At 47.0% G+C, this 17781-nt stretch overlaps 1 protein-coding gene across 4 annotated transcripts in view; it reads left to right on the top strand.

Moving 5' to 3' along the window:
* The window catches only part of cfap206 (cilia and flagella associated protein 206), a 97389-nt gene that overhangs the window by 24658 nt on the left and 54950 nt on the right, over window positions 1–17781 (top strand). For all 4 annotated transcript variants that reach the window (XM_070885565.1, XM_070885568.1, XM_070885564.1 and 1 more), the window contains exons 6-7: window positions 1958–2116; window positions 11293–11507. In XM_070885565.1, coding sequence (XP_070741666.1) covers window positions 1958–2116; window positions 11293–11507 — 374 coding nt within the window. The remainder of the gene's footprint in view (window positions 1–1957; window positions 2117–11292; window positions 11508–17781) is intronic.

Genomic DNA, 17781 nt, shown 5'->3' with positions numbered 1-17781 from the left:
ATAGACTAGAAAAGCCTGGAAGTTATGCTAAACCTATAAAACACTAGTTTGGCCCCAGCTGGAGTATTGTGTTCATTTCTGAGCACCACACTTTAGGAAGGACGTAAAGGTTTTGCAGAGGGTACAGAAAAGATTTACTAGAATGGTTCCAGGAATGAGGGAATACAGTTATGTCGATAGACTAGAGAAGCTGGGGTTGTTCTCCTTGGATCAGAGAAGGCTGAGGAGAATTGCTAAAGGTGTTTACTATCATGAAGAATTTAGATCGAGTAAATAAAGAGAAACTGCTTCCAATGGCTGAAAGGTCACTAACAAGAGGGTGCAGATTTAAGGTGATTGGCAAAAGAACTATGAGGAAAAACTTTTTTCCCAACGAAAGATTAGGATTTTAAATGCACTGCCTGATAGGATGGTGGATACAGATTCAATAATAGCTTTGAAAAGGGAATTGGATGAATACTTAAAGGAAAAAAATTGCAGGGGTATGGGGCAAGACCAGGGGAGTGGGACTAAATGGATTGTTCTTCGAAAGAGCAGTCACAGACTCGATGGGCTGAACGCCCTCTTACTGTGCTGTACTATTCTATGATTCTAAGTATGGAACCTTAGGGTGCAGGCTGGAGGAATGGCCCCTAACACGAGATCTGCAGGCTGCATTGGGATAGGCAGCTGTGAAATCAAATAAAGGCGGGGTCCTCAGGAGTAAATGATTCCAGCTTGGGTTAGGATGTTATATGGAAGGATGGGCTAATATTTCAGGAGTGGTGTATTCTCCATATAAGATTGGTGACTGACATTTGTTCTTTACATCTTATTAAGAATGTTTTTCTGTCTGTATGAATGTAAAAATGTAGAGTTCCTCCTGGCTACCAGGTTGGCCTGTGCTACCAATATAACATAATTAGTCACATGGTTAATGGGGACCAATCAAATCAGATTGGCATCTTCACCAACTGCAAATTGAAATAACTTTATTTAAAAGTTTTAAGTGACAGTTTAAATAAGTCAAAGTAATTATAAGAAGTCAAGTTCTAACTGAAATTTCAAATACGTGAAGTTCTGAGCTGGTGGACAAGCCTGGGACTTAAATCACAAGCTAATCATTCAGACATTTCAACTGCTGAGGCCTACAAAATTCTAAACTTTTCTTAAATACAATGTCTGAACAATAGGTGCTCAACTTAGTACCATATCAAAATGTAACATATTATCTGTTTTCAATTCCAATAATGAATTCCATCCAGTTTCTTGCTTTTACAATACAGGTATCAAGTTTTATATTATCTGGTTTATGGTTATATATCATATTTGTCTACTCATATAAATCATTCACTTAATATCCTTTTTTGAGCAACCAATTACAATTATCAGATTAATACAACAGTGAACAGTTTATATTGAGAAATAATGTGGTCGGTTGGTATGTATTAACAAGTGGACTGTGGAATTACGTTGGCATTAAGTAGAGAATAAAGAATACCTAGAAAAATCTACAAGGCTGAAATCTGAATTTGTGGTTCAGAAATTGCTCTTAAGAATGAAACTGAAATTGTTTGCAAAAGTCATCAGAATTCTTGAGATTAGATTGCTGCCTTATTAATTTTATACATTGAGGTTTTTTGTGTCAATTTCACGCTGGATGTGATTGACAGTCTACTGCAGGTACAGGTTGTGTAATGGTGTTCCACCTAAATGGACTAACATTGGACATCATTCTTTCAGAGTTATCAAAAAATAGTATGAGGTTGATCACTGAAAAATTCTATGTGGACCACATAATTATAAAATCTTGTTTATTGGGAAAAATAATTCCCCTGCGAAATTACAAATATTTAACATTTATGAATTTGCAGATTACGTGGGAAAAGGTACTGCTTATTTTCAAAATTATCACATATACATTTTTAACTAGTACATGATGCATGTTCATTCTGTTTTTCCCTTTTTTTTGCCTTAGCTGCTCTGCAAAGTGTCTTTCCACAGATGGAACTGGGTACCTTTCTTGCCCTCACGAAAAAGGATAAGGAACGGCAGTTGAGTGAACTAAGCATGATTGTCACTGGCATTCGACTGTTCAACAAGAACTGTAAGAAGGGTGGCGAGGGCATTGATGACTGTAAGTATTGCGGAACAGATTTCAAAACACCTTGTGGCTCCTTACTTGGGTTTCTAGATTTGATAGTTGAAAAAAAAATCCTTGATTTTACACTCTTTGAATATTAGTCAATAAACACTTTATACAATCTCAGTGTAATTTTCTTTCTGTGCTATTATAACATAATAGCGAGCAACTTAGAGTTGGCTGTGCACGTTGCTAGACTATTATAATGGCTCGGAATTTGCAGTCAGTGGTGAAGGTAAGGTGCTCGCCGCTGGCCCCGAAGAAAGCAGCCCACAGAGATCGCGAGAAGCTTGCCTTTTTCGACACGTGAGTGATTTCAGCACTGTGTGGTGGGGATTCCCTAGTGCGATCTGCTGTGACGTCACAAGCTGTCTAACCATTGCAGTTTTCTCATAGACAGAGAACCAGGAAATGAGAACCTGCTTTTAACCTGACTTTTTAAAAAAAAGTTAGAGAGCAAAACAAAAATTGGGCTCCCACATGGGGGATAAGATAGAACCTGAAATATCACCAACAAACTAATTTTAAGTAATTTTTTTTTTAAGTTTCTTAAAAATAGTATTTTTTATCATCATGGTAAAATTTGAAACTCCACAAAATTAAAATGAGCTTTTCAGGGCCTTAACATTTGTTTAGCAGTCAATACGCTGTTAAAACTGAAGGTACACCTAATCGAACAAGGCCTTACATTTAATGGGGTATTTAACAGCGATATTACCGCAGAAAAGCCCAAGTTTCTGTCAGTTTCCCTGATTTCACTGATTGCACGGATTGTCGGCTATGGGGGAGAGGCTACAGCGCAGCCAGTGTCGGAGAGGTGAAGGACTGACCGCAGTTTCAGGATTTCCGTGGATTCGCTACATCCTGACATTGCGGCTGTTAGTGCACCGTTATTACTCACCGCAAATTCCGGCCCAACATTCCGCTAATACATCAGCTCTGTCTTTCACTAGCCAAAACCCAAAGTGTAAACGTGTCTGATCCCTCCACAGGTGAGCAAATATTGGCTAAGCATGTTTCATAAAGCAATTTACACATCCTTGGTGATCCAGGATGTTTTGCTGCATAAGAAAAAGGACAAAATAAAGTGAAAGCTTAAAAGGAAACATACATTGTGAAGCAGGGCTGCACAAGAGGTTTAATGGTGCATTTGTCTTCCAGATTCTGACTGACCTTTTCCAGCATTTTCTGATTTTTAACAATCTACCTTTGAATCTCTAATATTTTTGATTTAAGATTTCACTAAAGCTGCTGATCTGTGAACCAAGTTTACTTTGTCTCATGTATTTCATTGCGAAGATGCAGATAGGACGAGTACAGTGGAGTAGAGCACAGAACTCTAATACAGTGCACCACTAATCCCCAACACTCGGGGTTGTATTATCAATCTCATATACCTGTATAACCCGAAGACAAAGCACTTGTGACAGGGTGATATAACTCACATGGCACTTATAGCATTCCATTTATTTTGCATCATTTACCTTTTCTCATCATATGGACCGGAATTTTCTTTACCTGGGCAGGTTGGTTGTGAGCAGGCGGACGGCGTGGGAGGTCGCGACCCCGTTGCTGCTTCCATCCCGCTCCAGAAATCGATTTTGCATTAATGGGATCTATTAAGCCCACCCAGCGCATTACCCGGCCCAATTAACTGGTGCGGGTCTGATGACATCATCCATGACACATTTTCAACCGGTAGATTTAAAGGAACCATGGCCACATTGCATTTGAAGATTCATCTAGGAGTGTGCAGTCCTGCACTGATTGCTTCAATCACGTGGAAACATGACTGCATAGAGGTGCAGGGCTGCACCCAGGTTCTCTGATGACTCCCTCCATATGTTTGTGGAGGGAGTCAGAGCACGCAGGGAGGTCCTGTTCCTTTTTGATGTGCGGCAGATACCTCCCCAAGAGACAAAAAGAGCCTGGCTCCAAATTGCAGAGGAAGTGAACAGTAGAGATGTGTTTAGGAATACCTGGGTACAGTGCTGGAAATATTTCAATGATCTCATTAGATCTGAAAAGGTAAGTATAAAGCCACACTCAACTTCTTCCTGCTGTGCCTCTTATCACATCCCCATCACTCTGCCTCCTAACCCTACTCCTACACATCATTGGTCACACCAACATTCCTTGCAAGTCCACCCATCCCTCTCTCTACATTATCACATCCCCATCTGACTAACTACCCCTTACACTTCCCCTCATCCGAACGCAATCATACAAGCTGACAACACACAAAGAGGCTATTTGGCATTGCCACCCCACTCCATCATCATCTCCCTCAAGATCTAATCCATCCATTTGTTACACTCATTCCATTACTCTCACTCAACCTTCTCTTATTTACCTCCTTGCAGGAAAAGAGAGCCCACAATAAGAGGGAGAGGGAGCGAACTGGAGGTGGAAGGCCATCATTTGCCACCCTCACAACAGCAGAGGAGGCTGCGTTACAAGTATCAGGATTCGGCGAACAGCTCGAGGTGGGAGACAGAGAGAGGGACATCTCAGTGACCCAGTGACAGAATTACATATCAAACAGCTACATGGTGTAAATCATTCACTCATATGGGGACTGATGTAATCAGCCACTGAATGGGCATCTGTACCCATTCTTCATATGAGATATCGAACTCATCTCTTTACTCTCCCACAGGTCCATCAAGAACCGCCCCCACCCTCCCACACTGTCCAGGAGGAAGAGCAAGATGATTCCTCAGAGGAGCATCCAGCCTCTGAGGGTGCACCCTCACCAGACCACTCACCCAGTAGCAGTGCAGATACGTACACCTCGGTGGGTCCCACGCGAGATAGAGCAGTGTTGTCACCTGGTGTCTCAGAACTCACAAGTGAACAAGAGCGGATGGTGGAGACAAGGACAGCAGCGGACACTCCTCGTCAGAGGGAACCGAACGCTCCCGGTCTGCTCAGCTACAGGCAGATGTTGAATTTCGGGGGCCATCCAGAAAGAGGGCGATCCTGGAGCTGCAGGAAAGTGTAGGAGGCTCCGACAGGTTTTGCGACCGCGATGGCTGCAAATGTTCAGAGAATGGAGGAGTTCATCTCCAACATGAGCACCACCGTGTCACAGGCGATGGCAATTGTAGGCTCTTCCATGGGAAGGATGGCCACCTGCATGGAGCAGCTAAATGTGCCACTCACAGGAGCACATGATCTCTATGGAGAATAGATGGCAGAGACTCATCGAACTCTCAAGGAGGGATGTCAACATAGACTTGGGTCCTCATGGCCCCAATGATGTGAGCAAGATGCTCTCAAGCTGCTTGCTAGCAGGGAAATGCGGGTGGCCCATGAGAGGGATGATAGTGAGAGGGGACATAAAAGTGTGGGCTCTCTTAAAACGCTTACACTTCTCTCCCGCTGCCACCCACTGAGTCAGAGCCCCAGATGCCTCCTGGGATCGCAATGGCTGAGTCTGCTCCTGCACAGTAGCAGAAGGAGCAGACTTTCACGGGGATATCAGAGGCTCCAAAACCCAGAGAGCATCCGCCAAGAGTGTCTAAGCAGTCATCGCAGGGATGTGAGCGGGCTGTCCCAACTCTGGTGAAGCCACAGGGTTAGCACCTCGTTGAAGCACGCGGAAGAGAAAGATGACACGCAAGTAGATTCACAAGCCACTTGAGTTTTATTCAATGTTAACGTGATCTCAACCATAAAAATCGTTGAGGGTGAAATGGCCCCTTTTTATAACCCCATTAGCGCCTCCGAGGGGGTGAGACAGTTTTTGCCCGGGGGAGGGGCCGCTACTACCTCCCGGGAAATTGCCTGGGAGTTTGTGGTGATGCTGCCGTGGTGCTCTGGGCAGCCACGCAACTGGCGATGACGTCATCGGCATGCGCGCCGATCCCTTAACACCTCGCAGGGGAAAATTACCCTGTGGGTTGCGAGCCTAGCGCGAGCGGATGTCAACACCAGCTTTGCGGGTCACAAAGCTGCCCGACATCCGCTCTCCGGGCGGTGCTTAAAAGGGAGGGCGCCAGCGCCCCAGGCTGCCATCTTTTTTTCTTCGCCAGCTCTTAGATTGGCTCAACGATGGCAGCCCTAGTGTGATCTGGATGCTGGGCTGTTGGTCCGGTCGCACGCACTCAAGCAGAGTGTCGGGCTGAGCGATCATGGCCACAACGTTGTGAAGAAACTGCATGAGGAGCAGTAACGAAAAGGTGATTTTTTTTGTTGTTGTCTGCACTCGACCACCTCTCCTTTAATTTTTGGCAGGTAGCGGCCGGCCGACCGATACGTGTCCCCTGATGTTGTCGCTGTTATCGCCCCGTGCTGCTTCAGGGGATGAATGCCAATTTCGGGGCCGGGGCATTAATAGGGCGATGCGCACGCCGATTACGTCATGATCTCCGGGCTAAACTCCTGTCGAATATGGCGGGAGTCATCGCCAGCGTCGTGCTCGGGCATAGAAACATAGAAAATAGGTGCCATTCGGCCCTTCAAGCCTGCACCACCATTCAATAAGATTATGGCTGATCATTCCCTCAGTACCCCTTTCCTGCTTTCTCTCCATACCCCTTGATCCCTTTAGCCGTAAGGTCCATATCTAACTCCCTCTTGAATATATCCAATGAACTGGCATCAACAACTCTCTGCGGCAGGGAATTCCACAGGTTAACAACTCTCTGAGTGAAGAAGTTTCTCCTCATCTCAGTCCTAAATGGCCTACCCCTTATCCTAAGAATGTGTCCCCTGGTTCTGGACTTCCCAACATCGGGAACATTTTTCCTGCATCTAACCTGTCCCGTCCCGTCAGAATCTTGTATGTTTCTATGAAATCCTCTCTCATCCTTCTAAACTCCAATGTATAAAGGCCCAGTTGATCCAGTCCCTCTTCATATGTCAGTCCAGCCATCCCGGGAATCAGTCTGGTGAACTTTCACTGCACTCCCTCAATAGCAAGAACATCCTTCCTCAGATTAGGAGACCAATATTGAACACAATATTCCAGGTGAGGCCTCACCAAGGCCCTGTACAACTGCAGTAAGACCTCCCTGCTCCTATACTCAAATCCCCTAGCTATGAAGGCCAACATACCATTTTTCCGCCTTTACTGCCTGCTGTACCTGTATGCCAACTTTCAATGACACCCAGGTCTCGTTGTACCTCCCCTTTTCCGAATCTGCCACCATTCAGATAATATTCTGTCTTTGCGTTTTTATTTATCCACATTACACTGCATCTGCCATGCATTTGCCCACTCACCTAACCTGTCTAAGTCACCCTGCAGCCTCTTAGCGTCCCCCTCACAGCTCACACCGCCACCCAGTTTAGTGTCATCTGCAAACTTGGAGATATTACACTCAATTCCTTCATCCAAATCATTGATATATATTGTAAAGAGCTGGGATCCCAGCACTGAGCCCTGCGGCACTCCACTAGTCACTGCCTGCCATTCTGAAAAGCACCCTTTTATCCCGACTCTCTGCTTCCTGTCTGCCAACCAGTTCTCTATCCACGTCAGTATATTACTCCCAATACCATGGGATTTTGCACACCAATCTCTTGTGTGGGACCTTGTCAAAAGCCTTTTGAAAGTCCAAATACACCACGTCCACTGGTTCTCCCTTGTCCACTCTACTAGTTACATCCTCAAAAAATTCCAGAAGATTTGTCAAGCATGACTTCCCCTTCAGAAATCCATGCTGACTTGGACCGATCCTGTCACTGCTTTCCAAATGTGCTGCTATTTCATCCTTAATAATTGATTCCAACATTTTCTCCACCATTGATGTCGGGCTAACCAGTCTATAATTACCCGCTTTCTTGCTCCCTCCCTTTTTAAAAAATGGTGTTACATTAGCTATCCTCCAGTCCATAGGAACTGATCCCGAGTCGATAGACTGTTGGAAAATGATCACCAATGCACCCATTATTTCTAGGGCCACTTCCTTAAGTACTCTAGGATGCAGACTATCAGGCCCCGGGGATTTATCGGGCTTCAATCCCATCAATTTCCCGAACACAATTTCCCGCTTAATAAGGATATTCTTCAATTCCTCCTTCTCACTAGACCCTTGGACCCCTAGTACTTCCGGAAGGTTATTTGTGTCTTCCTTCGTGGAGACAGAACCAAAGTATTTGTTCAGTTGGTCTGCCATTTCTTTGTTCCCCATTATAAATTCATCTGAATCTGACTGCAAGGGACCTACGTTTGTCTTCACTAATCTTTTTCTCTTCACATATCTATAGAAGCTTTTGCAGTCAGTTTTTATGTTCCCGGCAAGCTACTTCTCGTACTCTATTTTCCCCCTTTTAATGAAACCCTTTGTCCTCCTCTGCTGAATTCTAAATTTCACCCAGTCCTCAGGTTTGCTGCTTTTTCTGGCCAATTTATATGCCTCTTCCTTGGATCTAACACTATCCTTAATTTCCCTTGTTAGCCATGGTTGAGCCACCTTCCCCGTTTTATTTTTACTCCAGGCAGGGATGTACAATTGCTGAAGTTCATCCATGTGATCTTTAAATGTTTGCCATTGCTTATCCACCGTCAGCCCTTTAAGTATCCTTTGCCAGTCTATTCTAGCCAATTCACGCCTCAAAACCATCAAAGTTACCTTTCCTTAAGTTCAGGATCCTAGTTTCTGAATTAACTGTGTCACTCTCCATCCTAATAAAGAATTCTACCATATTATGGTCACTGTTCCCCAAGGAGCCTCGCACAACAAGATTTCTAATTAGTCCCTTCTCATTACACATCACCCAGTCTAGGATGGCCAGCTCCCTGGTTGGTTTCTCGACATATTAGTCTAGAAAACCATCCCTAATACACTCCAGGAAATCCTCCTCCACCGCATTGCTACCAGTTTGGTTAGCCCAATCAATATGCAGATTAAAGTTACCCATGTTAACTGCTGTACCTTTATTACATGCATTCCTAATTTCTTGTTTGATTCTGTTCCCAACCTTACTACTACTATTTGGTGGTCTGTACACAACTCCCACGAGCATTTTCTGCCCCTTTGTATTCCACAGCTCCACCCATACCGATTCCACATCATCCAAGCTAATGTCCCTCCTTACTATTGCATTAATTTCCTCTTTAACCAGCAGTGCCACCCCACCTCCTTTACCTTTCTGTCTATCCTTCCTAAATGTTGAATGTCCCTGGATGTTGAGTTCCCAACCTTGGTCATCCTGGAGCCATGTCTCCGTGATGCCAATTACATCATACCCGTTAACTGCTATCTGCGCAGTTAATTCGTCCACCTTATTACGAATACTCCGCGCAATGAGGCACAGAGCCTTCAGGCTTGTCTTTCTAACACCCTTTGCCCCTTTAGAATTTTCTGTAATGTGGCCCTTTTTGGTTTTTGCTCTAGATTTCTCTGCCCTCCACTTTTACTTTTCTTCTTTCTATTGTTTCTGCCCCCATTCTACTTCCCTCTGTCTCCCTGGATAGGTTCCTATCCCCCTGCCATATTAGTTTAACTCCTCCCCAGCAGCACTAGCAAACACTCCCCCTAGGACATTGGTTCCGGTCCTGCCCAGGTGCAGACCGTCCGGTTTGTACTGGTCCCACCTCCCCCAGAACCAGTTGCAATGTCCCAGGAATTTGAATCCCTCCCTCTTGCACCACTCCTCAAGCCACGTATTCATCTGAGCTATCCTGCGATTCCTACTCTGACTAGCACGTGGCACTGGTAGCAATCCTGAGATTACTACTTTTGAGGCCCTACTTTTTAATTTAGCTTCTAGCTCCTTAATTTCGTGTTGTAGGACCTCATCCCGTTTTTTACCTATATCGTTGGTATCTATATGCACCACGACAACTGGCTGTTCACCCTCCCTTTTCAGAATGCCCTGCACCCGCTCCGAGACATCCTTGACCCTTGCACCAGGGAGGCAACATACCATCCTGGAGTCTCGGTTGCGGCGTGAGAAACGTCTATCTATTCCCCTTACAATTGAATCCCCTATCACTATAGCTCTCCCACTCTTTTTCCTGCCCTCCTATGCAGCAGAGCCACCCACAGTGCCATGAACTTGGCTGCTGCTGCCCTCCCCTGGTGAGTTATCCCCCCCAACAGTACCCAAAGCGGTGTATCTGTTTTGCAGGGGGATGACCGCAGGGGACCCCTGCACTATCTTCCTTGCACTGCTCTTCCTTTTGGTCATCCATTCCTTATCTGGCTGTGTAACCTTTACCTGCTGTAAGACCAACTCATTAAACGTGTTATTCACGTCATTCTCAGCATCGTGGATGCTCCAGAGTGAATCCACCCGGCAGCTCCAGTGCCGCAATGCGGTCCGTCAGGAGCTGCAGCCGGATACACTTCCCGCACACGTAGTCGTCAAGGACACCAGAAGCGTCCCTGACTTCCCACATAATACAGGAGGAGCATAACATGTGTCCGAGCTCTCCTGCCATGTCTTAACCCCTAGATTGACTTAATTTGGCAACAACAAGGTTAAAAGGTTACTTACTGATAAAGAAAAAGAAAAACTACTTACCAATCACTAGCCAATCACTTACCCCTTTGGCTGTGACATCACATTTCTATTTCTTTCTACTTTTTTGCCTCCCTGCTGCTCCCGGCTGGCCTCTCGACCACGAACTCCCAAGCCTCCTCCGACGTTGGGCCTTTTGTAGGCCGCCTCGATTTTCCCGCTCCGCCTCTCGACCACCAACTCCCGAGCCTCCTCCGACGTTGGGCCTTTTGTAGGTCGCCTCGATCTCCCCGCTCCCCCTCTCGACCATGAACTCCCGAGTCTCCTCTGACATTGGGCCTTTTGTAGGCTGCCTCGATCTCCCCGCTCCGCCTCTCGACCATGAGAGGCAGTAAGGCATTTGCGCCCGTTAGCGCCACCCTGAGGGCACTGATGGAAGGCGCAAATGCACCGAATTTCTCGCCCAAAATCTGAAAGGGCAGAGGAATGAGACTGTGGATAGCTCTTTCAGAGAGCCAGTACAGGTGTAATGGGCTGAAAGGCCTCCTTCTGCGCTGTAAAATTCTAATTGCTGCTCCACATTGGTCGGGCATGTTGAGTATTGAGTGCACTAAGACTCATGCAGCTGTTTTAACATCACCCTTGGGTATTTCGGTAAGCCTGCAACTTTCTTCCATGTTGTTACTGTATTTTAAACACTGCTTGTGGTGATCTGACATTGCCTCTGTGTAACTGAAATACATTTGCAAACACAGTGCCTGCTATTCTAAATGAAGCTGTGCCAGCAACCAAACAAAATGTTGAGTCTGAGCTACAAGCCACTCAGCAGTTAATCTATCACTACACGGCTATTATCGAGAGGCTGGAGAAAGGTCGGGAGCAATGCTACGAGGAAGATGGGTTGCATGATAAACTGAAGGAGGCTTTATTCAACGTGAGGCAGCATGAGGTCTTTCTACGCATTATTGTGGTAGGAAAATATATTAAGTATTATTGTACATTATTGCTGTTGTAACTGAAGAAATATATTTTCAGTTTTAAAGGGAAAGCAGTACAAAGTTTTCTCTCTGCCTCTTTCTTTGTCTTTCTCGCTCTTTGTCTAAAATGATCTGTAGTATCTTTTGGAAAACCCTTTGGGCCTGAAACTCTGGTCTGGGCCACAGGCAGGGGAGTGGGTGGATTGCTGCCAGTGGATGCAATTTGGGGCAGAAACCTATTCCACCCCGTTTCTTGTTTGCCATTTGCTGCTGGGAGGGGAAAGAGGAGAATTATTTTGCACACCTCCCCATATCAAAGGACAGACTGCGTGTGGGGGTGATCTTGGACTACCTCAGGAATTGCGCCCATTCTGCCCGTAAAAGGCTTCAACAGAATTCTCGCCGCTAACTTTTGATGGGTCCCACACCTTCAGCAGGCTCCCATTAGAGCTGAAGGTCTTTCTGCAGAGTCTTTTCTTGAGCCTGAGAAAGGCTTGGGGAACCTCCTGACAGAGGAGCCTGGAAAAGGCCTGGGGAACCTCTAGCAGAGGTGTGGGCTGATCCCACTTTCAAGGGAGATTAAGGTAAGTATCACTGAAGTGCCCCCGCACGCACCGGTGGTCCAACCAAACCATGAAAGTTACCATGTTCCCACACTCTGGCACTGTGTCTCTGTCTTTGTGCGAGGGAGGACGGGAGATTCTGCTCCACCACAGTCACAGCTCAGCCTTGATCTTCCATTGGGGAGTCCATTGGCAGACTCTTGCTGCCTGGGAGCCCACTATTAAAGCATAATTACCTCTGACCCAGGAAACTGGGCTGGGGTCAGGGCAGTGCGGTAGTGAGGGGGAGTCCCGCTCTGACCCTGTTGAGATGGATTAAGGGAAATCAAGCCCGTAATATACAATTTAACGCAAAAATAAAAGAAATTATAAAACTTTATCTGTGCTTACCCTGCTGTGTCATTTCCCTTCTATATTCTCATTTTTCATATTCTCCTTTGAGCCACAGGGTCGTTCCTGGGAAAATTAGTGCAGAATTAAGTGGGCGTGAGAAAGTTCACTCTTTTTTCTGTTTATTCTAACTATTCGTAACCCTTTTAAAGGTTCAAATCTTTTAGTTATATTCTTTTTACATTTCTTTGCTCTCACCATTTATTTTTGGAGGTGGAAGCATCCTTTAAATTAAAAAAAAGATTTTTCAGTGGTTGAAAACCAAACCAAAAGAAATCATTTATAATCTATATAGTGAATTTCATATGCTCAGGATGTCCCAAAGTGCTTCACAGCCAAGTATAGTCACTGCTGTAATGTAGGGAAACCACCAATTTGCATACAGCAAGGTCCCACAAACAGCAATGACCACATAATCTATCTTTTTTTTTTAAATGATGTTGGTTGAGGGATAAGAATTAACTAGGACAACAGGAGAACTCCCCAGCTCTTCTTTGATTAGTGTTATGGGAACGTTCATGTCTGTCATGTTTGTAACCTTTACATAACTGTAGCTGATATGTAACAACACTACACTGTATACAACTGTGAAATGCACACCTTGACCACAGGGGGTGAACTTGTGGGAGACACTCCTCACCTGATCAGCCAGGTACTTAAAGGGAGGTTCCATGCAGGCTTAGCACTCCTTTGTCCTGGGAATAAAGGTGCAGGTCATCTTGTGACCTTGTCTGCAGTACATGCCTCGTGTGACTTTATAGTATAGTGCAGAGACACTACATTTGGTGACGGGAAACGGGAATTAATGACTCACGAGGATGGCCACCTGTAGCACAGATGAAAGGTACTGTGTTGGTGAGGACTGGGACAATTTCGTTGAGAGGCTCCAGCAAAGCTTTGTCATGAAGGACTGGCTGGGAGATGCAGCAACCGACAAGCGAAGGGCGCACCTACTGACCAGCTGTGGACCTAAGACGTACGCGCTGATGAAAGACCTGCTCGCACCTGAGAAGCCGGCAGACAAAACCTTTGAGGAGCTCAGTAAACTGATCGGTGAGCACCTCAAACCGGCGAGCAGCGTACACATGGTCCGACACTGATTCTATTCACACAGACGTCGGGAGGGACAAAGCATACGGGACTTCATTGCGGACCTTCGCCGTTTGGCCAGCCTCTCTAAGTTCACAGCTGCCTGCAGGGGGGAGATGTTAAGGGATTTCTTCATTGAGGGCATTGGTCATGCCGGGATTTTCAGGAAGTTTATTGAGACCAAGGACATGACTTTGGAAAGGACAGCTTTGATAGCTCAGACCTTCTTGGCAGGGGAAGAGGAGACCAAGATAATTTACGCGCGCAGCCCTGGTTTCAACGTGGTGATGAACCAGGGAGTTAATGTTGTGAAAACGACACAGAACCTCACAGGCAGGCAAGGGCAATTCGACACCGCCCAGGCAGGCAGGCAAGGGCAATTCGACAACTCCCAGGCAGCAACAGATTCCAGGGTGGGACAGCAACAGAGACAATGGCAGGAGGATCGTCAATTCACACCATCACAAGGGAAAATGCGTCCCGGAATGGGACCATTGACACACAGTAACAGAGTGATCAGGAGTAATCAAAGACAATCAGAGAGGAATGCCTGGTAAAAGTCCCTTTGTCCACAACAATCTCAGCTCATGCTGGAGGTGCGGTGGCAGACACACTGCGAAAACCTGCAGGATTCAACAATTTATCTTCAAGGGACATTTGGCCAGAATGTGCAGAAAACCCGTAGCGAGGTTAATTTATGAGGCAGAGGAACCAGATGAAGAGTCTGCAAGGCAGTTGGATGCTTGGGGCACAGCCATGGATGCTGAAGTCCAGCAGGTTCACGTGGCAGACATCCATAGCTCATACACTAAAACGCCACCTATGATGATGAAAGTTCTATTAAATGGCATCCCTGTATGCATGGAGCTGAACACAGGAGCTAGCCAGTAACTTATGAGTGTCCAACAATTCGAAAGACTCAAAGCTAGCAGACCCAAACTAGAATGCATTGAGACGCAATTACAAACATACACCAAAGAGATCATCCCAGTGTTTGGCAGTGCAAATTTGGTAGTCACACATAATGGATCAGAGAACCGGCTGCCACTCTGGATTGTCCCGGGGAATGGTCCCACACTTTTAGGGAGGAGCTGGCTAGCCGAGATGAACTGGAAATGGGGGGATGTGCATGCCATTTCATCTGTGGAGCGAAGTTCATGCTCACAAGTCCTACAGAAATTCAACCTGGGGTCGGGACTTTCAAGGGCACCAAAGTAGTGATACGCATCACTCCAGACGCCAGACCAGTGTACCACAAAGCCAGAACCGTGCCATATGTGATGCATGAGAGAATTGAGAGTGAGTTGGACAGGCTGCTAAGAGAGGGCATAATATCGCCTGTTGAATTCAGTGACTGGGCAAGCCCCATCACCCCTGTCCTTAAAGCGGATGGCTCGGTCATTGTGGCGACTGCAAAGGCCACCATCAACCGAGTGTCACTACAGGACCAATACCCGCTTCCGAGAGCGGAGGACCGTTTTGCCACACTGGCAGGTGGCAAGCTGTTCACCAAGTTGGACCTCACTTCAGCCTACATGACCCAGGAACTGGCCGAAGAATCCAAGCTACTGACCACCATCACTACGCACAAAGGGCTATTTGTTTACAACAGGTGTCCATTTGGCATTCGTTCAGCGGCCGCTATCTTCCAGAGGAACATGGAAAGCATGCTTAAATCCATTCCTGGCACAATCATATTCCAAGATGACATCCTAATCATGGGTCGCGACACCAAGGAACACCTCCACAACCTGGAGGAGGTGCTACGTCGACTGGACCGAGTAGGCTTGCGACTAAAGAAGTCCAAGTGTGTGTTTTTGGCCCCAGAGGTCAAGTTTTTGGGCAGGAGGGTTGCCGCAGACGGGATCCGGCCGACCAAATCCGAAACGGATGCGATCCGTCGTGCGCCCCGGCCCGGCAACACATCGGAGTTGCGGTCATTCCTGGGATCTTAAACTACTTCGGGAACTTTCTGCCGAACTTAAGTACATTGTTGGAGCCACTACACGTGCTCTTGCGTAAGGGTTGCGAATGGTTTTGGGGGGACTGTCAAGAACGGGCTTTCAATCGGGCGCAGAACCTGCTTTGTTCTAATAAGCTGTTGACCTTGTACAATCCCTGTAAGAAATTGGTTTTAATGTGTGATGCATCATCCTATGGGGTTGGGTGTGTGTTGCAGCAGAGTAATGATGAGGGCTAACTTCAACCTGTGGCTTATGCCTCCAGGTTGCTCTCCCAAGCAGAACGGGGATATGGGATGGTTGAAGAGGAAACACTCGCATGTGTCTATGGGGTAAAAAAGATGCACCAGTACCTTTTTGGCAGAAGTTTCAAGTTAGAAACGGACCACAAGCCATTAACATCCCTGTTGTCTGACAGCAAAGCTGTCAATGCCAATGCGTCAGCTCGCATACAGCAATGGGCTCACGCTGGCTGCGTATGATTACACCAGACGGCACCGGCCAGGCACCGAAAATTGCGCTGATGCGCTCAGCAGGCTGCCACTGGCGACCACTGAGGGGGCGTCGGAGCAAAGCGCTGAGATGGTCATGGCCGTTGAGGCTTTCGACACCGCAGGTTCCCCCATCACAGCCCGCCAGATCAAAATCTGGACCAACAGAGATCCCCTCCCATCCCTGATAAAGAATGTGTACTGACTGGGGTTTGGGCGACCGCACACGGAGCGTGCCCCAAGGAGGTCAGACCGTTTCACAGACGGATTGACGAGCTCTCCATCCAAGCCGACTGCCTGCTATGGGGCGACCAGGTAGTCATGCCCCAGAAAGGAAGGGAAGCCTTCATCAGGGAACTCCACAGTGAGCACCCAGGCATCGTGCTAATGAAGGCCATTGTCCGGTCACATGTATGGTGGCCGGGAATTGACTCCGACCTGGAACACTGTGTTCACAGGTGCACGACATGTGCTCAGCTGGGAAATGCCCCTAGGGTGGCCCCCCTCAGCCCGTGGCCCTGGCCCACCAGGCCATGGTCACGTATTCACGTAGACTACGCGGGCCCGTTTATGGGAAAAATGTTCCTGATTGTTGTCGATGCATACTCGAAATGGATCGCGTGCATCGTATTGAATTTGTGCACGACATCCACCATTGTGGAGAGTCTGCGCACGGTATTTGCGACCCACGGCTTGCCAGACATCCTAGTTAGCGACAATGGCCCGTGTTTTACTAGCTATGAATTCCAGGAGTTTATGTCGGGTAATGGTATCAAACACATCAGGACAGCGCCGTTCAAGCCGGCTTCCAATGGCCAGGCAGAACGTGCAGTTCAAATCATAAAACAGGGCATGCTCCGGATTCAAGGACCCTCTCTTCAGTACCGCCTATCGCGCCTCCTGCTGGCCTATTGGTCCCGCCCGCATTCGCTCACGGGAATCCCGCCCGCGGAACTACTCATAAAATGCATGCTTAAAACGCGGCTGTCCCTCATTCATCCTGCTCTGTTGGACATTGTTGAGGGCAAGCACCAGTCCCAAATCGAGTGCCATGATCGCAACTCAGTGGGGAGATGCATAGAAATCAATGACCCTGCATTCGTGCTCAATCACACATTGGGACCCAAGTGGCTTGAGGGCACTGTAATAGGCAAAGAGGGGAATAGGCTCATAGTGGTCAGACTAAACAATGGGCAGATATGCCGCAAACATCTGGACCAGGTAAAGAAAAGGTTCCGCATGGACACTGAGGAACCTGAAGAAGACCATGGGATGTCAACCACACCACTGCCAGTGAACGAGCAACAAGGACAGTTAACAGCAATGCACAGTCCCTGCGGCCAGCCCGGACAGGCCAGAACCAACTCAGGCGACAGAGACGCATGGCACGGCTCGACCACCAGAACCACAACTGCGGCGCTCCTCGAGAGAGCATCGACCGTCTGAAAGACTCAATCTTTGACCCAAAGACATTGGGGGGGAGGTGATGTCATGTTTGTAACCTTCACATAACTAACCAATATGTAACAACACTGTACACTGTACACAACTGTGAAATACACACCTTGACCACAGGAGGTGAACTTGTGGGAGACACTCCTCACCTGGTCAGCCAGGTACTTAAAGGGAGGTTCCACGCAGGCTCAGCACTCCTTGGTCCTGGGAATAAAGATGCAGGACATGTAGTGACCTTGTCTGCAGTACATGCCTCGTGTGACTTTATAGTACAATGCAGAGACACTACAATGGTTTAACATCTTGTCCAAATACGAC

Source organism: Pristiophorus japonicus, chromosome 7 (assembly GCF_044704955.1).
Source record: "Pristiophorus japonicus isolate sPriJap1 chromosome 7, sPriJap1.hap1, whole genome shotgun sequence".
Classification (NCBI taxonomy): domain Eukaryota; kingdom Metazoa; phylum Chordata; class Chondrichthyes; family Pristiophoridae; genus Pristiophorus; species Pristiophorus japonicus.
The sequence above is the reverse complement of the archived record's forward strand: the minus strand, read 5'-3'. Positions and strand labels throughout refer to the sequence as shown.